Source organism: Linepithema humile, chromosome 8 (assembly GCF_040581485.1).
Source record: "Linepithema humile isolate Giens D197 chromosome 8, Lhum_UNIL_v1.0, whole genome shotgun sequence".
Lineage (NCBI taxonomy): Eukaryota > Metazoa > Arthropoda > Insecta > Hymenoptera > Formicidae > Linepithema > Linepithema humile.
The window spans coordinates 2,800,224-2,824,232 of NC_090135.1; the positions used below are offsets into that span (position 1 = coordinate 2,800,224).

Consider the following 24,009-nt stretch of genomic DNA (forward strand, 5'->3'; position numbering starts at 1 on the left):
AAGATTTCTTCCAATTTATGTATATAAGAACAAAAATTATTATTTGCTACATGCAAATTTCCAAATTCATTGTCTTGTTCATTTATATAAGCTCTAAAAGAACAATATAAAGTAGTATCATCTAATACAGTCTTATTTTCATTTACATAGGTTGTACATGCTTGACATGAATGAATTTCCGTACATTTTTTAATTAAATATCCGCATACATATTTAAATGCATTTTCCTCTGACAGATCCATAGCATAATAATCATGATTTGGAATATCTATAATTTTGAGTGGTGGAGATGAAATAATTTCTGTACATTTATTTAAATATGGTGTTCTAATAACATTTAACATTTGATCTCTATCTTCACTGCAATTCTGTGCTTCTGAGTATTGTAAAAATTTAACACTGAAAAGTTTTTTAAAAGCACGCTGAAATTGTATAGGTGTTGGATTTAAACAATTGCCACCTTGTTGCCTTACAGTACCAAAGAAATTTTCCAAGCAATCTTGATTAATTCTACGTGTTTGAAGAAAAGGAAAATCATTACATTTTAATTTATCCCATAATAGCATTATACTTCTAATTGTAATCTGCCAGGATTTAAAGCATTTTACTGTCACGTGCGAACCATTGGCTTTAATAACTTTAATATGTTTTAAGAAAAATAACATTTGTTCTAAAAATTTAATTTGTTTTTCACTACCAGTAAAAACTTTTCCATATTCTTTTGGACTATTAATAGTTGAAGAATTTAAAATATCAAACAGTTTATCAAAATGATCTATTAAATCTATAGTGCCAACTGCTTCGCTTGGTAGAAGACCGCAAGACATTTGCGTGCACATTCCAGCAGCTACTCGATTACTAAATATTTGGACAGCATATTTCACCTTCATTCTTTGAAAATTATTTGGCTCAATATGACATTTAGATAATTTAGGAGCCATTTTCATCCATTGCTTACTGTCTCTGTTATAAAATTCAACAATATGAGACCATGAAGCTTTTTTATTATTAAATTCAAAATCATATTTCAATAAATTGTTACGCGTTGCTTTCATTAAATGAGGAGTATCAAAAATATAAAATACTTCTTCTTTATCTACTAAGAAGGTCGAATTTTGTGTCGAAATGCCCAATTCTCGAGATAGCTGTATAAAATTAGATCCCATATCAGTAACTAATGCATGCACCACAGCACCACAATCACGCAATTTTATTATAATATTAAATATTAAATCTTTTAGAACAGTGCTCTGACATGTTGTTTCTACAAAACAATAGCAAACAGGAAGCTTCCAATTTCCTGCAATACTACGTGCCATTATAACTAATGTACTTTTAGCAAGTTTACTTGATTTTTCATAACCCGTATCTTGAAAACCTATTATTTCATCACGCAATACATTATAAAATAAATGAGCTTTTAAACTCATTTCATCTACACATAATATGCAATGCTTTTCTAATGATGCTGATGATTTTAATTTTAAAGTTAGAGCATCAAAAATTTTATCATTAATTCCAGGAATAACATTCGAGCGAATTGAAGGCAAAGCAAATTCCTTCACCATATTTTTATAATTACGCGGGCTAGAAAAGAATAATAATAATGCAAACTGTTTAAAATCGTTATCATATCGTCTTTCACGTTTATTTTTCGTCAGAGCATCGATCTGCGCAGTTAATAATTTTTCAAAATTTCCGCTAAATACCTTATTGCCTAATTTGCGAATCTTGATTATGTCGCTTTCTTCTTCTTCCGGTGTCTTTATTTTCTGCTGTTCCAGTTGTTTTCTCAGCCGTCGAACAGTCTGTTGTAATTTCTTCTTTTGCTTCCTTAATTTAAAGATTTTGGATTGCAACTTCTTCTTTCGCGGACTACCCTTTCCTGTAGATTTCTGCTGCTGGCTGCATACTGGATGTACTCTATAATACATCCAAAATTAGATAACAGCAGAAAACAAAATTTATGAAAAAAATTAATTTTACAAATAAAAGCATTAAAATATAAAGTAAAATATAAAAATATTTTTATAACACTTATTCATTAGGAAATTTATATTTTATATGTAATTATATTTAAAAAAATTTATATTTATTATACATAATAATTTCTTATAATACATAAAAACTTACGGTTCAATTTCGGCAATTACATCAATATGATCAGGCGATGATTGAACATTTTGTGCATGACTGAAAAATATATAACATAATTTAATGATACCATTCTCACATTTGAAATAACGAAAAAGTATTTCATATATATTACACATTTCATATATATTACTGTTACCTTTCTTCATTTTCTTCTTGTTGGTTCTCTTCTCTTAGTATAGGCTCTATTTTTCCACATGTATTTCTACAAAACAATTCATGTGTTATAATATGTCATAAAATATTTTATCATTATTATATCATAAAATATTTCATCATTATATAAAAAAAGCTAATAATATATTTAGATTTCATTTACTGATATCTCTCCTCTTGTTCAACTACATTTTCTTCTTTTTCTTGCAATTCTTCTATTTGTGTTTCTTCTTTTACCGCAGGTTGTATTGCAGCTTCTGCTTCTGTATTCCTAAAAAAATTAATACATTAAAAATTTTTTAATTTTATATTTTTTATAAGAAATTCAAAAAATAGCTTATTTTTTTATATTGTCTTTGATTAATTAAATTATTATTATAACTCTTTAATATTTTAATAATATATCAATTACTATATATATTATAAAACTAAATTACTTTTAACAACAAATAATAAAAGTTATACATAAAAATTAATTCAAAAACTTACCCAAAAAATATAGTTGGTACAGCATCTGGATGTAAACGAACTGTGGTCTTTCTAATAAACCATTTTTCTTCAAAATGTAGGTGGCATAGTCTACAATTGTTATACGCATAACTTAGACCTTTTTGTTCTAAATCCAGTCTGTTAGCTGCTCTTATCCATTGCAACCACCTGTATATTGTGACGTGACGCTTTTCGAGCGCCGTCACAAGGGCGATGGCCCGGCCGAGGGAGCAAAGAGTCCTGGTGTTGCTCCTCGCGTGGAGAGAGCAACCCGCGAGACCCCATAATTTGTACGCGTTGTTTGTATTGTCATTCCCGTTTTATGTCATTAATATCGTTTTTAAATTGTAAGGCGAGACCCCGTGCGGGCGGCGTTGCGTGTTTTGTGCCTCAGGGCGAAGATGCAGCATCGCCAGGAAGACCGGACGCCGAGGGATCATCGACGGGTGTCACGCGTCAGTGACCCCACGGCATAAGGTCAGGTACCGCGATCCCGTCGCCTCCGCCATCCAAGCCCTATCTAACTCCGCTTTGGTTTCAGCCACAGAGTCTAAGAAACGCAGAAACACACAGCAGCGGACCTCGCCCGGCTGCAGACGGCTCCGGGGACCCCGAAGATGCTGCACCCGGAAGGACCGGAGTATGGCCCGGCCAGCCTAACCAGTCTCTTCCGGGAACATCGACTCATCGACACGACTAACGGCCGAAAGATTTGAGGAAACCACAGAGAGCGGAGGGGGGCGCCCTGGATGAACTGTGGGCGGTTCTCAGGGGCCCCCCCTTTTCGGAAAATCGGCAGGATGCGCAGGAAGGCGACGCGGACTTGGAGAGGACCTACGTGCAGAGCCGAGAAGAGCCACTGTTCGGTGTGCCGCAAGTGCGTGAGGACGACACCCGGGACTCAGCCCGACGACACCGAAGACGCCGAAGACGTCCACTCGTTGTAAGCCGCCTCTCGGGTAGCCGTAGAGTTCCGTCCGGTTATGGCTGGTAGCGTGAGTTATGTCTGTATTTTGTGTCTCTCACACAATTAACCATAGTTCTGATACCGTGAGCGCTCAATTACGCTCAATTACCGCATGTTCAGCCGGCTCCGGATAGCGCGTAAAAAGTCTCTCCGACTTGCGGGAATTAAGTGCCGACAGTCTCTTCTCGTTACCGTTTCGTTTGTCGTTCGTCTTGTTACCGTACCGTTCTACCGTTACCGTTCTTTCGAAGATACCGATTGCTACCGTCGTTCCGTTACCGTTTCTTTTGAAAGTACCGATTATTACCGTCTTTGGTCGCGTTAGCACCGTACCGTGGGTGAATGTTCGCGGGCGGATTTTGATTCGGGAACGTTCTCCGCGAGACTGCTGTTACCGCAAAGTTAGCGTCTCGGCGAGAAGCGTGAGAGCCCGCGAAAAATAGCCGACCCGCGACATATCCTTTCTGGCCGTTAGGCTACCGTCGTTTAAAGTCTATTTATTTGGCCTTCACCGGCCGTATCGGATGATCAAAATATAAGTCCTTCGTTGGCTGTATATAGTCGGATCAGCGGCGAATTATCGTAATCACGTTCCCGAGATTTGATGTAGGCATCGAACTCGATTCTCGTTACCGAATTTATAGGGCGAAGGGCCCTACCATCGTATCAACCTATTTCCGCCGTATCGGCTCCGGCCGAATAGTTTAAGCATCTTTACCTTGTAAACTAAATCACTGAAATACATCATTGTTAACTGTTAATTATTGAGTTATCCTTGCGTTAGCCTCTCACTCCAGATATCTAACGTTAAGTAAAAGAACTGCGCCCCTCTGCCATATACTGAGCGGGGAGCGGCCGAGCAATTTTGTGAACTGTTAAAGTTACCGATACCGCGGTGCGATTATTCGCACCTGGCGCCCATTTCCGGTTACCGATATCGCGTGAGTTACCTTGCTCCCGAATTTTGTGGAGTACCGCGAGTTACCGAATCGTGCAGTTATTGCCGATTTCGCGAGTTACCTTGCTCCCGACGAGCGTGGAGTACCGCGAGTTACCGAATCGTGCAGTTATTGCCGATTTCGCGAGTTACCTTGCTCCCGACGAGCGTGGAGTACCGCGAGTTACCGAATCGAGCACCTGCTTCCGATACCGTAAGTTACCGAATCGAGCATTTATTGCCGATACCGCAAGCTACCGATTTCCATTGGGCGTGCTCCCTCGGATCTGGCGTGATTCCGAGGCCAGTTCACGTTGCAATATACATATAATAATAATAATTTGTTAATATAAAAAGAAACGTATATAAATTGACAAACTTGTAAAAACAATTTTTAAAACTTTATGTATAATATTTTTATAAGATATATGTGATTAAAAAAATACATTTTTTACAAATAATAAATAAAAAAATACCTGTCATATTCCTTTGGAAATCTAAAAAAATGCCGTTTTTCCACATTGACATTCATACATTTAAATACAGCGCACCACTGCTTTCCTTTTTTGTTCATTTTAAAAAATAATTATTATTTTTTAGAAAACACGAACAACAGCAACACCTGAAACAAAGCTAAGATCAAAATGCTCCTACAAGAAAATAGAAAATCTATATAAATATTTATATAGATTAACTATTTTTTCTAAGGATAATGCTTCAATCAGCTTTCACTATCTTAGTAATGTCAATAAAACCTACATTAAAAAAATCTTTCAAAAAAAAGATGTTATAAATATTTAAACTTTTCAAAAAAAGCTAACTACAAATATGAAAAATACAAAATATGAAACTTTTTACAAAAAAATGTGATATCAGAAAATGACGCCAAGTAGAACTAAAGAACTATGGAAAAAGTTGTAAACTATTTTTATAAAGACTCTTGTATATAAAGCTGTCATATATATTAATGTTAAATAACTAAATATTTAATTTACTTCTTTGATTGGAGTGTAGATTTTATCCTAAATAGTTTAAACCAATCGGAGAAGCAGATTTAGTTTTCTGATTAATATTAGATAACTTTTGTTTAGTACGCGTACCAAATATTTAATCTACTTCTTTGATTGGTGTACATTTTACCCTAAACAGTTTAAACCAATCGGAGAAGCAGATTTAGTTCTGGTTAACGTTAGATAGCTTAAACCAATCGGAGAAGCAGATTTAGTTCTGGTTAACATTAAATAGTTTAAATCAATCGGAGATTATAAAAATAAATAAGTTAATACGTAAAAAACAAAAAAATAAAAATATTAGAAAATAAAAATATTTAATTAAGAAATGAAAAAAATATATTAAAAAAATTAAAATAAAAAGATTTTTTTCAAAATGCAAAAAAAAACTTGGCGCTGCTACAACCTCAAAATATTATAAAGGAATAAAAAGGAATAATAATGTAATAAATTGACATCATGTAATTGACACATGTAATTGACAAATAAGTTAATCATGTAAGTTAGCAACGTAATTCAGTGTACTGACATCATGTAATAATAAGTTGACATCATGTAAGTTAACAATCTAGTTCAATGTAGCAGCGCCAAGTTTTTTTTTGCATTTTGAAAAAAATCTTTTTATTTTAATTTTTTTAATATATTTTTTTCATTTCTTAATTAAATATTTTTATTTTCTAATATTTTTATTTTTGTTTTTTACGTATTAACTTATTTATTTTTATAATCTCCGATTGATTTAAACTATTTAATGTTAACCAGAACTAAATCTGCTTCTCCGATTGGTTTAAGCTATCTAACGTTAACCAGAACTAAATCTGCTTCTCCGATTGGTTTAAACTGTTTAGGGTAAAATGTACACCAATCAAAGAAGTAGATTAAATATTTGGTACGCGTACTAAACAAAAGTTATCTAATATTAATCAGAAAACTAAATCTGCTTCTCCGATTGGTTTAAACTATTTAGGATAAAATCTACACTCCAATCAAAGAAGTAAATTAAATATTTAGTTATTTAACATTAATATATATGACAGCTTTATATACAAGAGTCTTTATAAAAATAGTTTACAACTTTTTCCATAGTTCTTTAGTCCTACTTGGCGTCATTTTCTGATATCACATTTTTTTGTAAAAAGTTTCATATTTTGTATTTTTCATATTTGTAGTTAGCTTTTTTTGAAAAGTTTAAATATTTATAACATCTTTTTTTTGAAAGATTTTTTTAATGTAGGATAGGTTTTTTTGAAAGGGTTAATATATAAGACAGTTTTTTTGAAAGGTTTTTACTAATATATACGACATTTTTTTGGAAAGGTTTTTAACATATTCGACATTTTTTTTATAGGTTTTTTAATATAGGACAGGTTTTTTTGAAAGGACGTGTACTTGGCGCCATTTTTTTACCTTTTTTTAAAAAGGTAATTTTTCCTAGATATCACTTGTTTTTTTTTAAATAATCAGCTTTTTTTGAAAAGTTTATTTTAATATAGGACAGGTTTTTTTTTAAAAGGACGTGTACTTGGCGCCATTTTTTTACCTTTTTATAAAAAGGTAATTTTTCCTAGATATCACTTGTTTTTTTAAAAATAATCAGCTTTCTTTGAAAAGTTTATCTAATACAATATTAATTAGATTTTGCTGCAAAGAGCCCACCACCACCCTCGTCGTATTTTCAGTATGCAAGATACGACGGTCCTCTTTGATTGATTATGTTATAAAAATAAATACAAAATTATATAAAAGTTATATCGTTTTAAGACCATTGCGTTTTTCTAATTTAATCATCAATTTCAATTCAACAAGAAATATCAACAATTACTTATCAATCTTCTGTAAGAAAATAATACAGATATCTTTAGCGCCTCTAGGCCATTGTCTATTTCTAATTTGCGCATCGTCAGCTTCAATCCAAGTGTTAGATATTGCTTCTCTACATATACTTGTGTAGTGACCTTTTTCGATACATGATCCATGATGGAATATAGCACTCATTACTTTGTAGAATTGTCCAACAATGTTTATTTTAGTTGTTGGGACAGCACGCAAAGTAAATTTATCTGTTTTTGATTGTATACCGTCTTGAACTGATATTAAATGAATGACCATTATATCTCCGATTAATGTAAATTCACTTTTACATAATATGTCATTTCCTGTGCAATTTTTGCATGATTCGTTCTGTAATTGATAATGAGAAAACGTTGCATTAAATAATTCATTAAGATCTAAACTTTTTTTCTTCCATTTATTTACAGGAATTGAAAGAAGGATATTATTTTTAACAATAGTCGTTGTATTATTACAACTTTTGCATCGTTTAACAGAAGTGACTTGATGCTCGATTAAACTTTTTATATAATCATATTTTGTACAAAGAGCTGTAAGAAATTCACATGCATCCCGTTTAACGCTTTTTGAAAAAAAATCTCCTAAACATTGCCGTATTACGTATGTATTTAAATTAGGCAATTTGTTTTCATATTGATGCATTAATGTACCTAAGACATTTGATTTATCATAATCAAATATTTGTTTTCTAATAGCATTTAAATTGAATAGACATTGCAATACTGCATTTGCATAACATGAAACTTCATCTGTATTTTGGAAACCATGCATGATCTGAGCAGTATTTTTTCGAACTATTTTATGTGACTCTTGAACAGAACTAATTACTTTTGGCTGTACCCACGGAACATCTTTTATCCTATGATACTTTTCATTCAAAACAGAAATTATTTCTGTTTCTGGTTTATGTATTCGTTTTAATCGATTATATTCAATAATAGCTTCTTCACTAGCTGCTATAGATGAAGGGTCGAAATTAATTAAATGCAATCCATCTAAAGATGTTAATCGTGACAATGCAACATAAATTTGGCCGTGACTAAATACAGAATTACCTATATCCATAATAGCATTCTGCAAACTCAGTCCTTGGCTTTTATGAACAGTAATTCCATAACTCAAACACAATGGAAATTGTCTTCTAATAACATATGCTTTTTCCATTACCGCAAACTTAACACTTACTCTCTCAATAGAATATTCTTTACCTGATAGTAAAAGAATCTTGATTTTTTCCACACAACCGGTAGACGTATCTTGTACAACTGAAATGACTTTAGCAATTGTACCGTTTACAAGACCCAAACTAGCATCAATATTACGCCTTATCATTACTTTTGCTCCAATTTTTATAACAATTTGTTTTGAAAGCCCAGCTGTTTTAGAATTATCATCATCATTATGTGCTAACACTTTCAATACTTTATTTTTTAGATATGGAACACAATCAATTATATCATCAGCAATTAATAATATTTCTTTGGAAGCAATACGACTTAACATTGCAGAATTTAAAACATCACACATATGACAAGTGGGCAGCAAACAAACGGTGTTTGATGACAAATTATTAATAAAGTCACATAATTCATTTAATCTAGACTCGAAGGAATCTCCCTTAAAAGATATTTTTCTACTTTCTAGCATTTCACAATCAGACTTTGTGAATAAACCAATACGAATTCTTGACAATAAATCGCGATAAGACGTATCTCCTTGCTGGCGCATATTAATTTTCAATTCATCGTAATCAAATAATGTTTTCCACAAATTCACATTCCCTAGGCAACCGATATATTTATCAAATTTTTCTTTTGACAAATCTACAAAAACAGAATCTTCATGTACAGGAGGTAATTGAAGCAAATCTCCAAAGAGAAGAATATGCTTCTTGCCAAACCAACCATCAGGGCAATCAATGGAACCAAATATTTCAAACAATCGAAGATTTATGTACATTAGAGTCAAATTAGATATCATTGATACTTCATCAATTATAAAAAGAATAACATCACCAAGCTCTTCTCGTAAAAGTTTCAACACATGATCAGACAATTGTCTATATACAGGAGTACTACCATGTTTAACAGGTAATTGAAGCAATCTATGAATTGTCAAACCATCAATATTAAACGCTGCTATACCGGTAGGTGCTGCTACAGCAGTATCTTTCTTTAGATTTTCTTTTATCCAACATCTAATAGTTTTAATTAAATAACTTTTTCCAGTACCACCTTCTCCACTAACGTATAATCGCAATCTTGAATCATCTGATTCTACAGTGGTAATAACTCTGTCGAATACTCTTTTTTGATCCATATTTAATTTCTCGATCATTTCTAATACATTGATTTTTTGATTCTTATCACAGAGATCCTTAAAATCTTGCATCACTTCACCGGCTTCTATTATATTTTGAACACCTATTGGATTGTCAGGATCACATCCTGTGACTCATGTTGTTTTTTTACTTCATCTAAATATTGCTGAACTAACTCATTAGCAGTGTCAAATGCTTTTTGCAATTCTTCTAGTTTTTCATGATATTGTAATGCTTCCGTTAGATGTAGTTTTACCGTGTGAAATGATGCAGCGTATGTATTACATCCATTTCTAAGCCCTTCATATTCTCTCCATGGTTGAAACAGAAGTAATAATGAAAAGAAATACTTTTCCGGTTGTGTATTAGGATTAAATCTATAATGATTAATAAGATATCCACGTTGTCGTCGTCTAAGATACTTATCATTATATTCATAGAATTCAACCAATTCATTTCGTGGTTCGGTTTTTGTGATATCAAACCATTTTGCAAACTCATAAAGAGACATATGTTTCAATTCTTTTGGTCTCTGTGGATAGTGATTATCTATCCAAGATTCATAAAATATATCTGTCGAAGAAGGATCCATATGCTTCAGTGCTTCAAGCTCTTTACAAGTTTTTAATTTTCTACATCTTATTTGTTTAACATCTAACCATCTAATAGTTGTATTTGGATCAGTTCCCCATAAAGAAATACTCAGTAATGTATCAGCAGCTTCAAGAGCTCCACATTCTCTATTACTCGTGAATCGCAAGGCAACACTCCAAAGATAGCTCGGCAATGATTTATTCGTATTATTTTTAGTATTAATAATAGCATCAGACAGCTCACATTTCCCCGCTTTATTCATATATTTAGTAATGTACCAGGTGAGCAGTGTCGACTTTTCACCAATAAATTGTATATCCATATTTCCTTCCCATGCAGTAAGAAGAACAGGATTATAATCATTTATATTTTTTTCATCCTCAGTTCGCGGAAGATCATAAAGCCTACTTCTATGTTTTAATTGCTTTCTACCTGCTATGGCACTTGCAACATCTCTTATATTTAACGTTTCAGTAACAGGACGAGGAAATCCAAAACGACATATCCGAATAACTTTACGTCCAACTTTTTTAGAACGGAGACAGTAATTATTATGTTTGTGTCGTTGATGAGTATTGACACGTCTGTACAATAGTGGTGAAATATTTTCATCTGGCATTTTACAACTTATATATTTTAAGATAAATTTGGAAACTTCTTCCATAGAAGATTCACCAAGGATCGGAGCATTTTTTATCCAAATTAATAAATGAAAATGTTGTATGCCTCTACCTTGATATTCTCGTCGCCAAAAATAATGAGTAACTTCTCCGATCGAATGATCTTTGGAACAAATAAAGTCAAGCATCGCACGAAACGTACTATCGAGAAATCTCGATGTTGATACAGGATCTCTAGCAACAAGTACACTGGTACATACGGAAGAATCACACCATCCATTTACTTCACGAATATATTCACCTAATTCTTCCCATAACCATTCAGCGGGACTTAATGTTAGAAAACATGTTGCAGGTCCGTAATGTCGTGTCATACAATCTAAATGATTTCTCGGTTTCGTCCAGAATTGTTGCGTATTCCTTAATGTCGCAAAAATAGTGCTTAAATCGGATTCTAACTGTCCATTGGCCATTGCGCGTAAATATTCCGTAATCGTAAAACTGTCTTGTGGATTAGTTACATGCATTTTATGAAAAATTCCACGACTTAATTGACGCATATTCGCATTGTTTAACAAAAAAAATAGGTATTGTTGATTTAATCTAAACTGTGGATGTTTAGACATCAAACGACATTTAATAAATTCATGATCATGAAGCTTGACATTCCTTTCTTCGTGCTGTCCATTAATACCAAGAGGATATAAATCTGGAAAACACAACAAATCCAAAGATTTCTCACGATTATCCAAAGGTAAATCTTGAACTTTCAACATTTGATATAAAGCCGTTGCACTTTTATTTTCTCTTTTTTCATATAAAGGATATATAGTATATTGCTCATAATAGCCATCATTTTCATCAGTAACCTGAGTTAGCATTGCTTCATGTTGATTCAATGCAGCATCTTTAAGATTTTTTGTTCCCTGTATTTTGGTTTCTAAATTATTACTTAATGACATATGTTCCTCATCCGATATATCTCTCGCAGCATTTTCGTCTTCTTGCACAATTTCGTCCTCTTGTATTTCAAAAAATTTCAGATTATTATTTAATTTTGCCAAACATAAATCTTCATGAGTATCAGGTAATGTTATTTCAGAATAGAAAGGATTATTATTTTTTAACCATATTAATGCGTCAAATACTTTTTTAATATTTACCATTTCTTCCCAGATAATTTTTGATTTTGTGGGAATGCCTCTCACTAAGATATATAATTCATGATTAATATTTATCGCATCAGTATTAGAACATAATTTGTTTAATGTCTCTTGCATAGGAAGTGGTAAATGAAATGTTCTACCTTTAACTTTTTGTACCATTTGCCTTTCAGGTAATTTTTTGTTAATAACAGTTCCCATTTTAACAACAGTTTGAAATGCTTTGGCTCTCTGTATAAGAATCTTTTCGAATCCGTTAAGAGATGATATTACTTCAGGCACTTGATCAGTAAAAAGATTATTAAAGATGCAATACGCAGGCGTAAAGTTGTCACAAAATTTCTTTTTGCAATAAAGACATATATATTGCGGATTAATTTGTCGTTTTTCCACATGTGCCATTAAATCTTTCCAAACTGGATTATTTATTTTTTTTGTAATCTTTCTAACTTCAGAAACATTTTTTTTATAACAAAGCTTTTCGCATGACACACAAGCATAACGCGGTGTGTCTATTAGACGTTTTTTCAAAGCCTTAAACGAATTCTCATATTTGGAAAAGATATCGTCGTCACTCATAATTGTATCGGTTTGCTGACGCTTGTGATAGATAGATATATTTATTTGTTCCCCTCAGGGTTACAATCTCCTTCTCCTTCTCCTCTTCCATATACATCCAACTTACTTCTAACTTATTCTAACTAACTCTAACTTACTCTAACTTATTCTATTTATACTCTATCCTTAACCCTAAATCTATATCACGGGTATTCACGAGCGTCTCGTGCCTACCCCTTGTACACACACACACACGCTTTGTGGACTTCCGTTTCCTATTGCATCTTTTAAATCCTTATATACTCTCTCCCCGCCTTCCCCTCGCTCCCCCCCTCTCTCTCTCTCCCTCCCTCTCTCTCTCTCTCTCTCTCTCTCTCTCTCTCCTTCTCTCCCTCTCTCTCTCCTCCTCTTCTCCTCTCCTTCCTCCTCTCCTCCCCCTTCCCTTCCATCTCTCCCTCTCTCCCTTTCCATCTCTCTCATCCACCATTCCCCTTCTCCTTCCTCTCCCAGTATTCTTTCTACTACTTCCTGCCAACTTTTCCCTCCTTCCTCCCATTCTCTACATTCCTCCCAAATGTGCTCCCACGATTCTATCTCTCCTTCACACAGCCTACACCTCCTTTTTTCCTCCTCCTCCCAATACCTCCCTTCTCTCACCTCACTTCCTAATCTAAACCTCGCCACTCTCTTCCACCTACTTTCTCCCCACCCTTTTTTTAAATACCCCGGTATCCCCTCCCTTTTCACCACTCCATACCACTTATTATACCTTGATTTTCCTATTCTTTCCCATCTTTCCTGTCTGTCCCTCCTTTTCCCTTCCTCTACTATCTCCTTCTCCCATTCCTCTCCCATCTCTCTCTTCCTCTCCACTTCTTTCATTTCTATCCCTTTTTTCTCAAAATATTCCTTTCTTTCCCCCTCCCAATTCGATCCTATTTTTCCTTCCTTACTTCTCTGCCTTATTTCCTCCCAACATCTTCTCACTAACTCCCCTCCCTTACCCTCCCTCAATCTTCTTTCATACCTCCACGCTCTTATCCCTGCTCTTTCCCTCAATTTCTCCCTTTGCATCTCCTCCCTCACCATATACCCCGGCGTCCTACTTTCCACTCCTAATATCCATCTCAAATATCTTTCCCCTACTTTCTCCACTTCCTCTCTCTCCTTCCATCCCCAGATCTCCACCCCATATCCCATCACCGTCCACACTAACTTATCAAAAAGCCATATCCTTCTTCCCCAGTCCCTTCCAAATCTTCTTTTCCCTATTCCCCACACCTGTCTCATAACCACCGCTGCTCTTCTCACCCTTTCTCTTATTTGCGCTTCCTGCCCCCCATTTCTCTGTATCATATATCCCAAGTATCTATATTCTTTTACCTCTCCTAGCTTTTTCCCTTTCCACCTCCAATCCTTTTTCCCTATCCTCCCTCCCCTCCTCCTAAACCTTAGGATTTTCGTCTTTTCCGTGTTCAGCACCAAATTTTTCCATCCAGATAACTTTCCAACCTCCCTATCATGCTTCTCATTTCATCTTCACTCTCCGCCAATAACACCATATCGTCCGCGTACGACATTGTATATACCCTACTATCTCCTAACTTTACCCCACCCCATTTCACCTTGCTCATCTCCTCCTCTAAATCCGCCATCAATATATTAAATAACAAGGGACTTAGCGGGCACCCCTGCCTCACCCCTCTCGTCGTCCAAAAACATTCTCCTGTCCTCTCTCCTACTCTTACTCTGCTTTTAGTTTCTTCCATACTTTCCATACTTCTCTCTATAATCCCCTTTTCAATCCTTCTTTTTTCCATATCTCCTCTCAATACTTCCCTATCTACCATATCAAATGCCGCTTTCAAGTCCACAAACAATGCTACCATTTTCCCTCCTTTCCTTTCCAGCTGCCTATTTATCAAATAATTCAGTACATATATATTATCTATCGTTCCCATTCCCTTCCTAAAACCCGCTTGATTCGGTGATAAACTTTCCTTTTCTCTCATTTCCTCTTTTAACCTTTCCGCCAATATCATCATATATACTTTATATGCTGTCGGCATTAACGTTACTCCCCTATAATCCTCTACTTTCACTCCCTCCCCTTTCTTAATTATCGGAATTACTTCTCCTTCTCTCCACACCTCCGGCCATCCTTCCCCTTTCCATATTCTCCTGCAGACACCCCATAGCCACTCCTCAACCTCCACACCTCCATATTTCCATACCTCTCCTGGTATTCCGTCTTTTCCTACTGCCTTTTTCTCCTTCAGATTTCTTATCGCCCTTTTCACCTCCTCTCTACTCAACTCTTCTCCTCCTCCCTCCTCTGTTTCTTCCCTCTTCCTACCTCTTCCTTTCATCCTGTTTTCCACTCCTCCTAACATATCTTTGAAATATTCTTCCCATTCCTCCATTTCTATCTCCTCATTCACTCCCTTCCTTCTCTTTCTCTCTCTATTTATTATCTCCCATACATCCCCCTCTTTTTTTGCCTCCATCGCTCTTCTCTCCCACCTCTTATTCTCCTCTCTCTTCTTCTCCTCACACAATTCTTTGTAGTCCCTTTTCTTTTCTCTATATCTCTTCCCCTCCCCTCCCTCTCTCCTCCACCTCCTCATCTCCCTTCTTAACTCTCTTTTCACTTCCTTACATTCTTCATCCCACCACCCTTTTCTCTCCTCATTCCCCCTTTTTCTATCTTCCCTCCCCATTTCTCCCAATACCCCTCTTATCCTCTCCTCTCCTTTTCTCCATACCTCCTCAATTTCTCCATCTCCTACCTCCAAATTTGCTATTCTCTCTTTGAATCTCTTTTTCCCTTCCTCATCCCATTTCCCTCTCCATGCCTTCTCCCCTCTTTTGCCTACCTTTCTCCACTTTACCTTCCCTTTTATCTTTATCTCAATCGGCTGATGATCCGACTCTACCCTGCTCCCTATTCTCATTTCTCTCACCCTTTCCTTAGTCCTACTACTGCCCAATATGTAATCAATTACCGTATTTCCCTTCCCTCCCGTGAATGTATATTCTCCTCCTTCATCCCCCTTTACCCCTCCATTAAAAATTTCCCACCCTTTCTCCCTTATACATCTTAACAATTTTTTTCCCTCTTTATCCACCTTCTTATCTCTAGACATCCTCCATCCATCCTCCTCTCCCCTCTCCACACTTCCCTCTATTCCCCCACCTTCTCTCCCCGTTCTCGCATTAAAATCCCCTCCCATCAATATTCCCTCCTCCTCCTCCTCCTTCTCCATCCATCCCTCCAACTCCTCCAATGTCCTATCTATTCCTTCCCTCCTAACGTATACTCCTATTATCTTCCATCTCTTCTCCCCTATTTTTATATTCCCCACCATTATCCCCTCTTTCTCTTTCTCACTTCCCGTCCCGTTCTCTAATATATCCTTCCTTATCCCCATAATCATTCCCCCCATAGCTCTTCCTTTCTTATTTACTCTCTTTGCTTCCTGCATCCCCCATATAAGTCCTCTCGGTAACCACCTCTTTATCTTCTCCCATCCCTTTTCCCCCACCCACGTTTCTGATAATACCATCACATCCCAGCTCTTCAGATAATTCCAAAATTCTTTATCCTTGTTTCCCATTCCCGCCACATTCCAAAATAATATCCTCCATTCTCTCTCCTTCTCTCTACCTTCCCCTCCCTCTCTTTCCCTTCCTCCACTTTCTTGTCACTCTCTCCCTTCTCCAATTCTCCCCTCCTCTTTTTTCCTTCCCTCCTCCCTCGCCGTTCCTTTCCCATTTCTCAATACTTCATTCTCCTCATCCCATATCCACCATTCCTCTTCTATTCTTACCTTCCCGTACACTCTCCATACTCTTTTTTCCTTTCTTCTTTCCTCTTTCGCTATTTCTTCCAATTTCCACTCCATTCTCCTCTCCCTCCATGTTAAGTCTTCCCTAATTATTTCTTTTCTCCCCCTTAACTCCCTCTTCCTTCTCATCACCTCCCTCTTCTGCTCTTCTTTTTTTAACTTCACCCACAGCGTCTCCGTTCCCCTTTCTATATTCCTTCCTAACCCCTTCATTTCCTCTATCTCCACCTTTGCTCCAATCTCCGCCATTAATCTCTCCACCGCCTCTCTCCTCCCCCCTTCTCCCACTTTTAACTCCTTAACTATTACATTCTTCTTCCTCTCTTCCCTTTCCCTCCTCTCCAACTTTCCCTCCAATTCCCTTACTCTACTTTCCACCTTCCCTTCCTCCCCCACCTTTCTCTTCTTTTCTCCTTCTTTCTCCTCCCATCTCTTTTCCATGTTTCCTACCCTTCCTTCCACCTTTTTAAGTCCTTCCCACCTCTCTCCTTCCTTCCTCCAACTTTCCTCCCTCTCCCTCATTTCCCTCAACTCTCTCTTTAAATCCTCCACCTCCTTCCTCAACGCCTGCTCTTGCCTCCTTCCTTCTTCTATTATTTTCTCCGTTATTTTTTCCTTCAACTCTTTGTTCGCCCTTTCTCCATTTATTTTCATCTCTTTTACCTCCTCCATTAATCCTCTTATCAAATTTTCGATCCCCTCCCCTTCTCCTTTCCCTCTCTCCGGCGACCTCATTGTTTTTTTACATGTCCTGAACACTTCCTCCTCCCCCTCCCCTCCTTCTTCTCTCCTCCTTTTCCACATCTCATCTACACTCACACTCCTATCCCTCATCATTATTTTCCCCCTTGCTCCTCTCACACTCATCTTCTCCCTGTCACGCTTGCGCACTCTCTCTACCTGCCTCTCCCTAGTTACTCTCCCGCACTCTCACTTTCCAATCTATCTCCTACCTTCTCCCTGACCTACTCGAGCCACTCGCTTACCTCTCTACCTTCCCTATGTTCCGCGCCTTTCACCTTCTTATATCACCTGTCTATTTTCCTTCCTCTCTCCTTGCCCTTATTCTTTCTATCCCTGCCTCTCCACTTTCTCTCCCCTTCACATGCACCTCCACTCACACCCCCTCCACCCTCACCTTCCCTCCTTATCTCTATACCCTTTTCTCACTTAATTTTCTCTCACTACCGAACCACGTATCTTTCTCACTACGCACCGGAAACGGAAGTCCTTGCTGACGCTTGTGTATATCTGCCTTTTCTTGTGCAGCACTTACAATTTTATTTAACCTTTCCAAATCAGCACAATTTAATGCTTCATCTAAACTTAACATTTTTTTATAAAAACTTATAAGTCGATAAACAGAACGCATCATATTTCTCACTTTCGGAAAATGAGGTGATAACAATAGAATTGGTAGAAACATTGCTTTACAAAGAGTGAAATTAGTATAGCAGCTCTGTGCATGACCCAGTTTCATATTCGAAGTTTTTACTGTACATGTATGAATAGTTTCTATCAATGTAGGTATATTTTTTACAGTACATGTACTAACAGTTTCAAGAAATTGTTGATACCGTTCAAGTAAAACCGGATTGTCAGTTTTACAGGTAGTACTGCACGTCCACGATTTTTTTGCTTGTGCTGTTATCAAAGGTAGTACATTTACAACTTGTCCTTCCATATTCATTATTAAAGACCCCTCAAAAATTACATTATGATATGTGGACTCTATAAAATAATTTTCAGATGAAGCTGTATGTCTAGATATTCCACATAATGCACCTAATTTTTCATCAAATCCACAACACTTATCGACAAGAGTCAAGAAGACTTCTGATTTTTTTTTAAGTGTAGCTAACATGCTATACATCTTGCGAATATAATCGTTCCTAACATGCATACACCAACGTATTATTTTATCAGCTTCTAATTGTTTTTCGATCTGATCTTTAATATTTAATTTTTCAACAATATTTTTCTTAATTATTGTTAAAGAATTCTGGAGCTTCAAAGTTTTAGAACTCTGACACCGAAAATTTTTATATTTTTTAATAATTTTATTTGCAACATTAAACTTATTTAAACATTTAATACTTTTATTCTTTTCTTTTTTTCTTTCTTCTTTTTTCTTCTTGTAATATTGTCTGTTATTACGACGTTTACGTTCTAATATTTTTTGTCTTTGTTCGTTTTGCGAGGCTTTAGCATAACATATGCGTTTTTGTGCGCGTTGTCTTACAGAATCTATTTCATATCGCTTTCTCTTTTTAGCCCGATTATTTTCCAAATCATTTTCATATTGACGTCGTCTTTCAGCGCGATATTCTTCCGAATTATTTTTACGTAGACACCGCTTTTTAGCGGAATTTTCTTCCAAACTTTGTTCTTCATTCTTATGTATATTTTTGTTTTTCTTACGCAATTCTTTTTTAAATTCGCAATTTTTTTGCAATCGATTTGCTTTTTCTTGTTCTGTCTCTTTTTGACGTATTACACGTAGACGAGTTGCTTCAGCTTCTCTTCTTTTTATCAGCGCTAATGAAAACACTTTTTGAGGAACATTATAATTTAAATCTTGGGGAAAGTGCTCAATGACATTAGATTCAAAAATTTTTATTAAATGCGAACGCATTAAATTGTGATCATACCTTACTTTTTCGGGTTTAATATTAAATAACAATGAAATCGCAAAAGCTATTGCAAAAACACCACAATCGTTACAATTCGGCTGATTTTGCACAGTAGGAAATTTGACAGGCTGTTTATCGAAAGAATAAAATGGAAATAAATGTATTAAAAATTGTTCATGATCTTTGTGTAACTTTTTTATATTAAATGAATCATAGATAAATATATTTTTTTTGTCATAATAACCACATACCCAATGATTATTTGAGCTAAATAATATCTGTATATGTTTCTTATTTTCTGCTACAGGTTCTATATACTGAGGAAGTTGTATTTTCCACGTTCCTTCAGGTCTATAATCTGAGCAGTTTTTTAAAAGTTGGTTAAAATGATCCATATGTGTATCGTTTAACCAATCGCCACGAACAATAATATCTTTCTGATTTAATGACAGCGTCATCTGTTCTTCTATTTTTGTCTTAGTAACTCCTTGATTCTTACATTCATTTTCGTTTTTCTTATTCCGACGTATTATACGTAGACGAGTTGCTTCAGCTTCTCTACTTTTTATAACTGCTAATGGAAACACTTTTTGAGGAACATCATAATTTAAATCCTGGGGGAAGTGCTCAATCACATTAGATTCAAAAATTTTTATTAAATGTGAACGCATTAAACTGTGATCATACCTAACTTTTTCGGGTTTAATATTAAATAACAACGAAATTGCAAAAGCAATTGCAAAAACACCGCAATCGCTACAATTCGGTTGACTTTGCACAATAGGAAATTTGATAGGTCGCTTATCGAAAGAATAAAATGGAAATAAATGTATTAAAAATTGTTCATGATCTTTGTGTAACTTTTTTATATTAAATGAATCATAGATAAATATATTTTTTCTATCATAATAAGCACATACCCAATGATTATTTGAGCTAAATAATATTTGTATATGTTTCTTATTTTCTGCTACAGATTCTATATACTGAGGAAGTTGTATTTTCCACGTTCCTTCAGGTCTATAATCTGAACAATTTTTTAAAAGTTGGTTGAAATGATCCATATGCATATCATTTAACCAGTCGCCTTGAACAATAATATCTTTTTGTTTTGATGATAGCATCATCTGTCTTTCTATTCTTACCGACATTTTTGTTTAAATAAATATATATTAATAAATTATTATAATAGTATTATATCTTTATAGGCGCACAGCAGCCTTGTATTGGCGCACTGCAGCCAATCTTTATAGGCGCACAGCAGCCTTATATTGGCGCACAGCAGCCAATCTTTATAGGCGCACAGCAGCCTTATATTGGCGCATAGCAGCCAATCGTTATAGGCGCACAGCAGCCAATCGTTATAGGCGCACAGCAGCCTTTATAATAAAAAATAATAAATATACTTACCTAACTTCCCCTCTTGTCTTGCACTTACTTGTCCAACTAAAAAATAAACATTTACAATATACAATAATAAATTAGAATTGATAAAATAACAATAATAAATTAGAATTGATAAAATAATATTCAAACAAATATTTTATTATATTAACTAATTACAAATTTTAAATATACCTTTGTAAATGATGGCCCTCCTAACTTCCCCTCTTGTCTTGCACTTGTCCAACTAAAAAAATAAACATTTACAATATACAATAACAAATTAGAATTGATAAAATAACATTCAAACAAATATTTTATTATATTAACTAATTACAATTTTAAATATACCTTTGTAAATGATGGCACTTTCCTCTTCTTAACAAATCTCTTCTCAACAAATCTTTAAAAAAATCTTTTTAATAACTGTAATAATTGATATAATTAGAAATTTATAAATAATGTATCATTATTCAATTAAAACCGGAACATAAACTACATTTAGCCCAGAGGTATAATAGATGTAAGCTTTAAGTCATAAGAAATTGACCATTCACAGAAAAATTATAGAAGATAAAAGAATTATCGACTGTGATTGGTCAATTTCTTATGACTTAAGAGGATGCTGAACCTTCCTGTTTTACCCATTTCTCGAAAAAGCACTTTATTATTTTTTGGCTGTGTGGAATGAAAAATCCTTTTCTGTAATTAAAACCCTTAGTCAAATTTAATAATATCCATAATTCTAAGATTGGCCAATCACAGTCATTCCATATTTCTCAGGAATAACTGTGATTGGTCAATTTTAAAACTATCGTTATTAATGATAAAAAGTGATATGTAGTCGCACTATGTTAATATTTATTACGTTTATGGCTTCTGCACACAGTACGCGACAACGCTTGCCGCGCGGCAAGATGCGACGCGGTACCCAATCAATTTTCTGCTCTTATAGAAAAGTTGTAAGTTGATTGGCTACCGCGTCGCGTTTTGCCGCGCGGCAAACGTTACCGCGTGCTATATGCAGAAGCTATTACTCTACGTTTACACGATCTGAAAATTATAGTATTGAGATTACAACTACTGACGTTAGATGCCGTAAACCTTATTTTTTGGATAATTATTACATCATGTAGTAACCGTGATAAAATAGCGTTTTTACACGGTATCTAACATCAGTAATTATAACATCGATGTTATAATTTTGGCGTAAATCAAGCCGTGTAAACATCATAAACATAATCACTAAAATATTGTTTTATACAACATACATATTTTAAAAGTGTATAAAAATATTCCTCTTGCTTATCTTATAATTATAACCTTGCACACTTGCACTTCTGTCACTCTGTCACTTCTGTCTGAAAAAACTTCGATGCCAGATGGCAGACATAGATAGAGTCATATCTACATAGATGGGCTACTATTAAGACCAAAGTCCACGATGCTAGAAATCAGTCCCAGTTTTTGGTCCGAGAAACCAATAAAATTGCCGGCTTTCTATAAAAACTGGAAGTTTATCTGAAATGTCGCCTAAAGCGAATTTTTGACAGTAGATGCGCTAGTGGCGGTGATACTAGTGGCGTTGCATGTTAAAATATTTTAATTCATATATTGGCGTTTTTTATTGGGATTGCACTCGTGCAGTGTTTCCATAAGAGCAATGTTAAAACTTGCATGAGCTCGTTAAGAGGATGCTGGACCTTCCTGTTTTATCCATTTTTTTTAAACATAAACTACTTTTTTTTAGCTGTGTGGAATGAAAAGTCTTTTTCTGTAAGTAAAGTACATATGCAAATACAGTTCGCTCTGGTCGATTTGAAAGGATTTTTCATTCGACGCAGCCAAAAATAAGAATTTTACGAAAAATAGAAGGTAAAACAGGTACAATCTGTTTTACCTTCTATTTTTCGTAAAATTCTTATTTTTGGCTGCGTCGAATGAAAAATCCTTTCAAATCGACCAGAGCGAACTGTATTTGCATACACAGCTAAAAAGAAATAGTTTATGTTTAAAAAAAATGGGTAAAACAGGAAGGTCCAGCATCCTCTTAACGATGCACCAATGAGAATTACATGACTGCACTTTTAATTCAAGTAAATATCTAAAACAAAATTCATATTATACTTTGTTGAATTATTGTAAAGCATTACATATTACACAAGTTTACATATTTTCTTTATGGCTTGTTGCAATTGTGTCACTTCTTTTAACGCAGCATTTTCTAATATAATATCTTCCGTTTCAAGGAATCTCGGATCCCGATTTTCAGGATTTTCAGATATTCTGTAAGAAAAATAATAATAAGAAAAATAATTATAAATATAAATAATTTCAATAATTACTAGAATATTTAAAAATATTTATGTTTTTACTTACTTAATGTTGCTAAATGATAAATATGTACGTTCCTAAATATATTGATATTGATAATTATAGCACCGAGAGAGCTCTTCATACGGCCAAATAGAACGAAAAATGTCGATCATTTAATATATAATAGATAGATAGGTAAATGGGGTTCCCCTAATCAACATTACACATTAGCGCTTCGCGCTAATTTTCCATTTCCTTACGCATTTGCTTATGAACCAATCATTAATACTATACAAGTTTGTCTGGATAGGCCCTAAAGGCCAAAGTCCACGATGCTAAAAATCGGGTCCGAGTTCTTGGTCCGAGAAACATATAACCAATCAACTTGCAGTTTTTATGGAAAGCCGGCAATTTTATTGATTATATGTTTCTCGGATCAAGAATTCGGACCCGATTTCTAGCATCCCGCCAGCGGCCGAGCGGTAGTGGGAGAACAGGAGGCGTCGTCTCGGGAATCGGCCCGAAATGTGCAACTAATTCCGAGCGCTGCTCTAAAGTAAAATCTGGCAGACTCCGTTTCGCGTAGTACGAGAAAAGTATATCGACACGCGAATCGTGAAAGTGAATTTCACGTCGTATAAGCGAGTGCGGTCAATCATTTGCAGTGCAGTGCGACAAAAAACAATAGTGCAGTTTTGAATAACGCTGTTCTTCGCGAGTCGACAAGTGGTCGTCCGCAAATTCGCTGCCGTCGGCTCCGCTATCGCGCGCCCCGGAGTGCTTCTACAGTGTGACTCAAAACTATTACTCGTCGACGACGAGATCGTTCGCGAGTTCATTGCCGTCGACGCTGCCATTACGCGTCCCGGCTTGTGTTGTGAAGTCTAACGGCGAAATACTCTTCGCGGTCGACAAGGACGTCCGCGATCAAGTTGCCGTCGGAGCTGCTCAAACTCCCCGGCTCACTGTGATATCAAAAGACAATTTTTTGCGTGTTGCGACAAAAGGTC

General features: G+C 35.3%; 3 protein-coding genes across 3 annotated transcripts; all 3 read right to left on the reverse strand.

The window, feature by feature from the left end:
- Positions 1–6,775: 6,775 nt before the first annotated feature.
- LOC137001393 (ATP-dependent DNA helicase PIF1-like) lies at positions 6,776–10,254 on the reverse strand. The gene has a single exon (XM_067360141.1). The coding sequence runs from the start codon at positions 9,953–9,955 to the stop codon at positions 7,532–7,534; it is 2,424 nt and encodes an 807-aa protein (XP_067216242.1). The 5' UTR covers positions 9,956–10,254; the 3' UTR covers positions 6,776–7,531.
- Positions 10,255–16,523: 6,269 nt separating this feature from the next.
- On the reverse strand, positions 16,524–17,339 carry LOC137001678 (golgin subfamily A member 6-like protein 6). Its single transcript, XM_067360782.1, has one exon. The coding sequence runs from the start codon at positions 17,337–17,339 to the stop codon at positions 16,524–16,526; it is 816 nt and encodes a 271-aa protein (XP_067216883.1).
- Positions 17,340–18,398: 1,059 nt separating this feature from the next.
- LOC137001679 (uncharacterized) lies at positions 18,399–22,626 on the reverse strand. Its single transcript, XM_067360783.1, has 3 exons — positions 20,221–22,626; positions 18,910–19,578; positions 18,399–18,452 (listed from the first exon to the last, which is right to left on the reverse strand). Exons 1-3 carry the CDS (start codon positions 20,449–20,451, stop codon positions 18,399–18,401), a joined length of 954 nt encoding a protein of 317 aa, XP_067216884.1. The 5' UTR covers positions 20,452–22,626.
- Positions 22,627–24,009: the final 1,383 nt, after the last annotated feature.

Bases quoted from the DNA above. Each gene is read 5' to 3' on its own strand.
- LOC137001393 (XM_067360141.1), bottom strand. From the start codon at position 9,955: ATGCAAGATTTTAAGGATCTCTGTGATAAGAATCAAAAAATCAATGTA.
- LOC137001678 (XM_067360782.1), bottom strand. From the start codon at position 17,339: ATGGAGGAGGTAAAAGAGATGAAAATAAATGGAGAAAGGGCGAACAAA.
- LOC137001679 (XM_067360783.1), bottom strand. From the start codon at position 20,451: ATGTCGGTAAGAATAGAAAGACAGATGATGCTATCATCAAAACAAAAA. The intron at 19,579-20,220 runs GTATGTGCTTAT...AAACATATACAG, and splicing joins TTAGCTCAAATAATCATTGG to ATATTATTTAGCTCAAATAA. The intron at 18,453-18,909 runs GTAAGACAACGC...ATGAAAAATTAG, and splicing joins AGCGATATGAAATAGATTCT to GTGCATTATGTGGAATATCT.